Here is a 9,616-nt window from a genome sequence, read left to right as displayed (position 1 = left end):
TTCTTTCTTTTTTTTTGTTTGACAGGGTCTTGCTCTGTCACCCAGGCTGGAATGCTGTGGCATGATCACAGCTCACTACAACCTTGACCTCCTGGGCTCAAGTGATCCTCCTGCTTCAGTCTCCCATCTAGCTGGTACTCCAGGTGTGCACCACCACACTCAGCTATATGTTTTTATTATTTATAGAGACAGGGTTTCCTTATGTTGCCCAGGTTGGTCTTGAACTCCTGGGCTCAAGTGATCCTCCCACCTTGGCCTCCCAAAGTGCTCAGATTACAGGCATGAGCCACTGCACCCAGCCTAAGAAATTAGTTTTCAATTGAAGAAAAACCATGAAGAAAATCACTGGCATCTAAAAGCCTTTATTTATGCAGGTGCCGTGGTATAGAACATTCTAATCTGCGATGTTAAGGAAGCTGAATTTACAACCTAGTAGACTAAACAAAGAGTTTATGTTTAGTTGATTAACCAGTTGAGGCTAAAGTCTAGCCTATTTAAGTGACAGTCTTTGGTTTTTAATCTTTCTTCAAGACAGTGTAAAAAGATGTTGGCTCTCTTTCTTTTATAGGAGTCTGTCTTTACTCATTTGAAATGTAAACTATCTTTGTGAAACCTGTTCCAGACAATTAAGAGCAGTGCTATAATAATAATGAATTACAGAATTCCAATTAGGAGCCAAGCACTATTTTAGACAGTTTGTAGTTACTAAATCAGTTTGGGCTGGGCGCGGCGGCTCACACCTATAACCTCAACACTTTGGAAGGCTGAGGTGAGAAGACTGCTTGAGCCCAGGAGTTTGAGAACAGCCTGGGCAATATGGTGAAACCCCATCTTTACACAACATACAAAAATTAGCCAGGTGTGATGGTGTGCACCTGCAGTCCCAGGTACTTGGGAGGCTGAGGTAGGAGGATCACTTGAGCCTGAGAGGTGGAGCTTGCAGTGGGCAAGATCATGCCACTGCAATCCAGCCTGGTGACAGCGAGAGACTCTGTCTCTAATAATAATAATTATAATAAAAAAAATTTAGCAGGCCAGGTGGTACATGCCTGTCATCCTAACTACTTGGGAGACCGAGGTGGGAGAATTGCTTGAGCCCAGGAGTTCGAGGCTACAGTGATCTATGATAGTGTCACTGCACTCCAGTCTGAGCCACAGAATGAGATTTTGTCTCTCAATAACATAAATAAATGAAATACTTTGACATGTCACTATCATCCTCTGAGTACTTTCTTATCTTTATTATATTAAATATCATGAGGTCATACTGACACCTTCAATTCCAATCCAACAGCACAGAGTTCCTTCTAGCTTTCCTCTTTTCCATGTTTGTAACCCTAGCAATGAGAAACCTATTTTTAATCATTTTGAATGTAACTAAGTTTATAATGAGTGTGTTGCTGGTTTTTTTTAAAGAAATATTTTTCCCCACTTGTATTAATCTTTGCTCTTCAAGAAGAACAAAAACGCCGTTTTCATTCATTTTATTCAACCAACAAATATTTATCAAGCAGACACTATGTGTGAGATAATCTTATAGGGCTAGGGATATAGCAGTGAACAGAACATTGTATTGGGGAAGGAATGGTGGGAAGAGAGACAATAGAAAGAAGGCTAGGAGATGGGAAAGCTGGGATCTGCGCCCAGAGAGCCTGGCTCCAGATTCATGCTATCGCATTTGCCTCCGATTGCTTTTGTATTATGCTCTCTACCTTTTGCAAGAGTTTACAACTCTGTTGAATCCAATAAAAATGCCTTTGTCAGTTTTAAATCTAGACGATGTGGAGCTTTGTGCATTTTCTGTGTTGTTTAACTTCTCAGAGACTCAGTTTCCAAATGTGAAAATGAAGATACTAATCTCAACCTGCTGTGAGAATAAATGAAGTTATGCAAAGTGCCTGGAGCTATTTATGACACGCCGTAGGTATTATTTATTTAGAGAGAGGGTCTCGCTCTGTCGCACAGGCTGGAGTGCAGTGGCACCATCACGGTTCACTACAGCCTTGACCTCCCGGGCTCAAGTGATCCTCCTGCCTCGGTCTCCCAAAGTGGATTACAAGAATGAGCCACTGCACCCAGCCATGTCATAGGTATTTTAGTTGTTTATTTTCCTTTTCTTTTTCAACACAAATGTTACACTATACAGTTTCCCCAGAACAGGGACTTTTTCTCTTTCTGATTAATTAAATCATTTGTTCATGTATTTATTCATTTTTATGTCCATTCGACAAGCATTTATTGAGAATCCAATATATACCAAGCCCTCTGCTAAGCATTAGGGATACAGAAATGGCACAGCCTCCATTCTCAATTTTCTCACAGTCAAAATCCAAAAGACACACAAATAATTATTTAAATTATAAATAATCATTAAAAACATAAATCATCTGATAAGTGGCTCTGATGAGAATTAGGAGAAGGGGCCGGGCATGGTGGTTCATGCCTATAATCCTAGCACTCTGGGAGGACAAAGTGGGAAGATGGCTTGAGCCCAGGAGTTCAAGACCAGCCTGGGCAGCACAGCAAAACCTCACCTCTATAAAAAAGGAAAAGCAAAGAAAAATTTAAAGAATAAGAATAATAGGGCTGGGCACGATGGCTCACGCTTGTAATCCCAGCACTTTGGGAGGCCGAGGTGGGTGGATTACCTGAGGTCAGGAGTTTGAGACCAGCTTGGCTAACATGGTGAAACCCCATCTCTACTAAAAATACAAAAATTAGCTGGGGGTGGTGGCACGTGCCTGTAATCCCAACTACTCAGGTGGCTGAGACAGGAGAATCGCTGAACCTGGGAGGTAGAGGTTGCAGTGAGCTGAGATCACACCACTGCACTCCAGCCTGGGTGACAGAGCAAGACTTTGTCTCAAAAATAATAATAATAATAATTTTTAAAAATTGAGAACTAGGAGAAGGGAAGGGTGGTCATAGAAGTTACCTTGAAGGAAGAGGCTGTCATAGCAAGGTCTGGTACAACAGAATTTTGCTGTCAAAGTTGCAAATAATAAATAGGTGAACGATGCCTGTAATCCCAGCACTTTGGGAGGCCGAGGTGGGCGCATCACTTGAGGCCAGGAGTCAAGACCAGCCTGGCCAATATGGCAAAACCCCATCTCTACTAAAAAAATACAAAAAGTTAGCCAGGCGTGGTGGTGGGTGCCTGTAATCCCAGCTACTTGGGAGGCTGAGGCAGAAGAATTGCTTGAACCCAGGAGGCGGAGGTTGCAGTGAGCCGAGATCGCGCCACTGCACTGCAGCCTGGGCGACAGAGCACGACTCTGTCTCAATAAATAAATAAACAAATAAATAGATGAATAAATCCAATTCAGTTCAACAGATATTTTGTAGAAGACCCTACTATTCAAGGCATTGTGCTCTGACTGGAAGTATGAAGACGAAGCGGCAACTTCTAGTTCTACTAGCAGATAACATCTACAACCAGATGTTTCAGTACTAGGTAGAGAATTCAATGTAGATAGGCAGACTAGTGGGACAATGAGAAGGGGAAGGTAGCTCTAAGCTCTATCTGCCTAGGCTTCGTAGAATCAGTGCAGTGTTGAAGCTTGGATAGATCCGGTGTATGAATGGGAGTCACTGACAGCTTTTTTTTTTTTTTTTTTGCAATAGGTTCTCACTCTGATGCCCGGACTGGAGTGCAGTGGCAAGAACATGACTCAATGTAGCCTCCACTTCCCAGGCTCAAGTGATCCTCCCACCTCAGCCTCCCAAGTAACTGGGACTAAAGGTGCACATCACATTAGCCTGGCTAATTTTTAAATTTTTTTTTGTAGAGACAGGAGTCTCACTATGCTGCCTAGGCTGGTCTTGAACTACTGGCCTCAAGCAATCCTCCCGCCTCAGCCTCCCAGAGTGTTGGGATTACAGGTGTGAGCCACTGCTCTCAGCCTTCATTGACAGCTTCTAATCAGAGGCATAACATGGTCAGATTTATATTTGTTGGTAGGATAGAAGACTAAAATCAATAACACTAGCCAGTAGGCTGGACATACAATCTCTCTTGATAGCTGTGGGCATTTGGTTTCAGGGTCTTGCAGTTACCAAAATGCAGGATGCTCAATCCCATATATAAAATGGCACAGTATTTGCATACGATCTACACATATGCTCACATACCCTTTTAAAAAATTACTTATTTTTTTTTTTAAGAGATGAAGTCGAACTCCTAGTCCCAAGCAATCCTCCTATCTCAGCTTCCCAAGTAGCTGGGACTATAGGTGCATGCCACTGCGCTGGCTCCCATATACTTTAAATCATCTCTAGATTACTTATAATACCTAATACAATGTAAATGCTACGTAAATAGTTGCACTGAATTTTAAATTTTGTATTATTTTTTATTTGATTAAAAATATTTCTGGTCCATGGTTGGTTAAATCCATGGACGCAAAGCCCATAGATACAGAAGGCACCGTGTGTGTGTGTGTGTGTGTGTGTGTGTGTGTGTGTGTAAATATATACGTGGATAGGAGGCCTGAGGTAGACGTTTTACCTGTAGATACAATTTGGCAATGTTTGCAATTACTCAGGGAGTCTGTAGAGTGAAAAGAGAATTGATGTAAGCTTGCGAACCAACATTCCTTAAACAGCGGGCAGAGAAAAGGCAGCCCTGGAGGAAACCAAAAGACAACAGCAGATGGGGAGAAGAGGAAAGAGTAGCGTTACCGGGAGTGAAACGAATAGAGGAGGAGCCGGGGAGGATCAGAGGGAGGGACAATTGTGTGGAATGCGGTACAGAGGTCAGAAAAGCGTCCATTTCATTTGGCGGTAGGTGACCTTTCCCAGAGCAGTTTCGGTGTTAGTGGTTCAGGCGCGAATTCCAATGCAAGAAACCAGCGAACGAATGAGAGAGTGAGTAGGGAAAGTGAAGGTGAGTACGTTAGCGAATTAGCGAATAAATCAAGTCTGTGCCCTCTCTTGCCCGGGGGATTTCCAGGGCCAATGTCGCACTTTGGTGCGGAGGAAAGGCCTGGAAACGGCTCGGGGTGACGCCTAGGAAACTGTCAGCCTTGCAACCCATAGGCGCAGCCCCAAGGTCAGGGTCACCTCGAGCTTCCAGGCAACTCGTCACCTTGACGACCAACTGAAAAAAACCGGAAGGGATGGAAGCAGCGGATCATCTCGCGATATCTGGAACGTCTGCGCTGGCCTTCGTGACCTAGGACTTGTTTCCAGCTCTCGCGAGACTTGAAGGGGTCGGAGCGCGGGGGCCGGCCGAGAGGAAAGCTGGAGGCGCTGGTGGGGAACATGTCGGAGTCGGAGCTCGGCAGGAAGTGGGACCGGTGCCTGGCGGATGCGGTCGTGAAGATAGGTAAGGGGCTTCTCGTCCCTGCGGGCCCGGCCGGTAGCCGAGCTGTTGGCTGCAGGCTGCGCTGCCCCGGAGGAAGGAAGGAAAGCCCCACGGGAGGTCAGGCCGCTCGGCCTTTTCCGGCCCCTCCGGCCAGGGCGAGCCGCCCGTTCCCAGGCGGGCAGTCACTCGGGCGGCGCACACAGACCCGAGGAGCCGGAGCAGCCGCCTGGGTGCGGGGTGGAGTTGCAGACCGGAGGAGGTGGTCGGGGTTGGCAGGTGTCAGGACAGTCGCAGAGCTCTTGAGTGGAAGCCAGTGTCGGGGCACACCATCGTGCCGGAGCCGCGGGGTTCTCCTCCTGGGTGGTGCATCCCCCGGCACGCGGCGGGGTACCGGCTTAGGAGGCCACGCTGCTCCCCCGCGGAAATCGAAGTGCCTTCTGCAGAAGGTCACCTGGAGCATTTCATAGACACCGCCAGGTCCTGATGCGAGTTGCTGTCATTTCCGACTTGCCACCTGATTTATTTGAGTCAGAGTAGTCTGGGGCCTGAACTTAGAGACAGAGGGGTGATGATCTGGAGAGAACTGCGCTGAAAAGTAAGAAGTTGTTCACGTTCAGTCCTTAATGGAACTCTGCGTAGTCCTTTAACACGTGCTCAGTGACGGCACAAATTATGAAGTCACTGTATGGCGGGGAGGAGAGAGGAAACTCGTTTATTGTGCGTATATGGTCTTCATTGTGCGAAATAATCTTTTTACAGGCTATGAAATGGAGTCAGGTGAAGGAATTTGCCCACGGTCACAGCTAACAAATGGCAAAATTAGGGATTTAACCTAGGTTTTCTGGGGTCAAGTCCCATGCTCCTTCTTTGGTATTAATTTTTGTTACCCAAATGTGATGTTTTTGTGTGGTAATGTTAGGGTATTTAAGAGGATTTAGGATTGTGTCTTTGAATGAAAACATTGAGGAATAAGATTGTAAGCTCCATGAGAGCAGGAATGTTTTCTGGTTTAGTCACTGCCCCATCCCCAGCCCCTGAAAGAGTGCTTAATAAAAGTTGTTGAGAGTGAGTCAATAAATGAAACAGCTTATCAGTTAACATTTCACCTCTGAATTCAGCACTTACAGTCAAGTGATTTGACGCAAGTTATTTAACTTTTCTGTGCCTGATTCCTATTTGGAAATTGGCAGTAATAATTCTTACTATCTCATAGAGTCGTTGGGAGGATTAAATTAGTGAATTCGTGTACAGGCTTGAATATGGATCACTTAGGAATGGGTCATTTTGGAAGCGACTAAACAGCCACTTTTGTTTTGTTACTGTTAACAGCTTGCAATTCAGAGAGAAGACTTAACACCTAGATATGAAATGACCAAAGTAGTTACTAGGCAATGTCATGTAGTTAAGAAACGGCTTTGAGCTGGGCGAAGTGGTTCAAGCCTGTAATCCCAGCACTTTGCGAGGCCGAGTTGGGAGGATTGCCTGAGATCGGAAGTTGGAGACCAGCCTGGGAAACAAAGTGACACCCTTATCTTAAAAAAAAGAAAAAGAAGATGGGGCTTTGGAGGTAGACAGAGCTGAGTTTGAATTATCCACTCTCGCTCTTCTCGCCCATCCTTACTAATTTTGTAGCTTTGGGTAAAGTCTCTTTCTCATCTACGAAGTGGTGATAAAAAGAAATTTACCTGAAAGTATTAAGAAAAGTAAAGGACAGAAAAATACATAAGCTACTTAGCACAGTGCCTGGCGCTTTATGTATACAGTAAACGGTAGTCATAATAACTGTGTTTTAAAGTTTTTTTTATGTATTTTGTTTTATTTCTATTTATTTTTAATTAACTGACTTTTTGTGTAGAGGCAGGGTCTCCCTATGTTGTCCAGGTTGGTCTCTCAACTCCTGGGCTCAAGCGATCCTCCTGCCTCAGCCTCCCAAAATGCCAGGATTACAGGCATGAGCCAATGCGCCACACTTAAAATAGTTGTTTTTTTATTTTTTGAAATAGGATCTCTCTCTGTCACCCAGGCTGGAGTGCAGTGGTGGGATCTCGGCTCACTGCAACCTTCGTCTCCTTGGGCTCAAGTGATCCTCCCACCTCAGCCTCCCAAGTAGCTGGGACTATAGGTGTGCGCCACCATGCTCAGCTATTTTTGTATTTTTTGGTAGAGACGGTGTTTTGCCGTGTTCCTCAGGCTGGTGTGAAACTTCTGGGCTTAAGTGATGTGGCCTCTTCAGCCTCCCAAAGTGCTGGGATTACAAACTTGAGCCACTGTACCCAGCCAGTGGTTGTTGATACTAATATTATTGTGCTACTCAAGACCACGTGAGGCAGTGAATAGTGTCACTCTGTCTCTCATGCGTGGAACATTGGTAGGAGTGCGTCATATACATGCGGAGTAATTAAATGAGGCAAGGTAATGTACGATCTCAGGTATAAGTTGAAATGAATGATTCAGACTCTTGCTGTAGGTTTGTATATTAAGTGACTGAAGGGATGGGCTGAGGTCATTCAGTAAGACTCTTATTGACCTTTGTAGAATGGCTTGGGATTGAATAGTCAGGTAGGATGGAAGAAGAACTTGACAAAAGCCAAGTTGGATTTTCATGAGGAGTAAATTGAAGCACACAGAGGTTAAATAGCCAGAAGTGGCGGAGCTGGGGTTAGAGCCCAGACATCCTGATTTCAGTGCAGAGAGGCTGGTTTAGGTGGAGTCAGAACTGTGAAATGTCTTAGAGATATTCCATTTTATCTTGGAGGTGTTTGAGTTGACTGTTGACTTTTTCACATGCATTCTGCATATTCAACACCTCTGCCTTAAAAATCTATTGCTTCCAGGGCTCACTAGGCATAGGCTGGTGGGTGATCATGGGATGGTTTCAAGCAACAAATATTTATTGAGCTATGGGTCAGTCAGCGGGCAACTAGAGAAGCATAAGACATTTCACTGCCCTCAACAGGGAATTGATGTAATATATTAGGTTGCCATTTAAAAAAAAAATTGGCAAAGACCGCAGTTACTTTTGCACCAACCTAGTAAATGAAATTTTAGTATGATTGTTCTGGCAGAATGAATTTGGAGCAGAGGAAACTAGCAGTACTGTGATTGTGAGGTGATAAAAGTCTGACCTGTTAGACTGGAATAAATGGGCATATTTGAGAAATTTCAAACTTTTTCCCATCTGTGACCTAAGGGAGTTGTCCTGTTGGTCTGAGAGAGACGGCAGAAGAGAGAAGCAGCAAGAGAGGCTTTAGTCTGAGTTGTCTTTGAGACGATGAAGGTGGACGCTCTTCTACAGTGAATGTGTTGCTTCCTGTTTTCTCTGGGTAGTGAGGTTCTGGAACTCTTTAAACCTCATTGGCTGCTTGCTTTTCTGGTATTTCAAAATGGAGATAGAGACTCAGGGAATGGCAGCCTGTGGTAATATAGGTAAGAGGTTTGGTGGAAGATACAGACAGGAAGAAAAGGCCAATGCAGGCTTTCTGCTCCATCTTTATAATTTCCTTGTGGGTTTTTGTTGTTTTTGAGACAAGGTCTCATTGTGTCACCCAGTCTGGAGTGCTGTGGTGCAACCACAGCCTCGACCTCCAGAGCTCAGGCGATCCTCCCACCTCAGCCTCCTCAGTAGCTGGGACTGTGGGTATGCATCACCACACCTGTTTAACTTTTGTATTTTTTGTAGAGATGAGGTTTCACCATGTTGCCCAGGCTGGTCTTGAACTCAGGGTCCAAACGATCCACCTACCTTGGCCTCCCAACGTGCCGGGATTACAGGCATGAGCCACCACACCTGGTCCATCTTGATAATTTCATACTCTGGCTTGGCACAGACTGAAGGGAAGCCATGGTGAATGCACAGCAGCTTCTGTGAGTCCTTCTCTGTTTGGTTGTCTTATACCTAAAGTGTTTTGCTTCCAGGGTTCACCAGGGTTATTTTCCCACTAGTTTGCTGTAAGATGACTATTGTAATCACTCGTGTTTAGCATAGGTGTTGTATAGCTGAGTTAAATAGCTTTCTTAAGCCTGTACTTTAGGGAGTGGTCGCTTAAAAAAGTATTCTTCAAGGATCTTTTCTCCTTGAAGCTCGAATCTTAATAGAAACTTACCGTATGATTTTGTCCTGTAGGAAGAGATACATTTATTTATAAACACTCTTGCCCCCATTACTGTCTTAAGAAAAGCAATTCTAGGCCAGGCACAGTGGCTCATGCCTATAATCCCAGCACTTTGGGAGTCTGAGGTGGGAGGATCACTTGAGCCCAAGAAGTCGACACCAGCCTGGGCAACATAGTTAGACCTCATTGCTGCAAAAAA

The 9,616-nt window shown here is 44.8% G+C and overlaps 1 protein-coding gene and 1 long non-coding RNA gene across 3 annotated transcripts in view; one reads left to right on the top strand and one right to left on the bottom strand.

The window, feature by feature from the left end:
• Positions 1–346: 346 nt before the first annotated feature.
• On the bottom strand, positions 347–5,138 carry LOC135967092 (uncharacterized). Its single transcript, XR_010580956.1, has 2 exons — positions 4,927–5,138; positions 347–429 (listed from the first exon to the last, which is right to left on the bottom strand). It is a non-coding gene; the product is annotated as an uncharacterized lncRNA (long non-coding RNA).
• A 66-nt stretch (positions 5,139–5,204) lies between these two features.
• MICOS10 (mitochondrial contact site and cristae organizing system subunit 10) overlaps positions 5,205–9,616 on the top strand; it is a 30,733-nt gene continuing 26,321 nt past the window's right edge. For both annotated transcript variants that reach the window (XM_005544581.4, XM_005544579.5), the window contains exon 1: positions 5,205–5,326. In XM_005544581.4, the coding sequence (XP_005544638.1) occupies positions 5,263–5,326 (64 nt within the window). In that variant the 5' untranslated portion in view covers positions 5,205–5,262. The remainder of the gene's footprint in view (positions 5,327–9,616) is intronic.

The sequence above is a fragment of the Macaca fascicularis genome, chromosome 1 (assembly GCF_037993035.2).
Source record: "Macaca fascicularis isolate 582-1 chromosome 1, T2T-MFA8v1.1".
In the NCBI taxonomy this organism is placed as follows: domain Eukaryota; kingdom Metazoa; phylum Chordata; class Mammalia; order Primates; family Cercopithecidae; genus Macaca; species Macaca fascicularis.
Note: the sequence above shows the minus strand (reverse complement) of the source record. Positions and strands in the feature narration are given on the sequence as shown.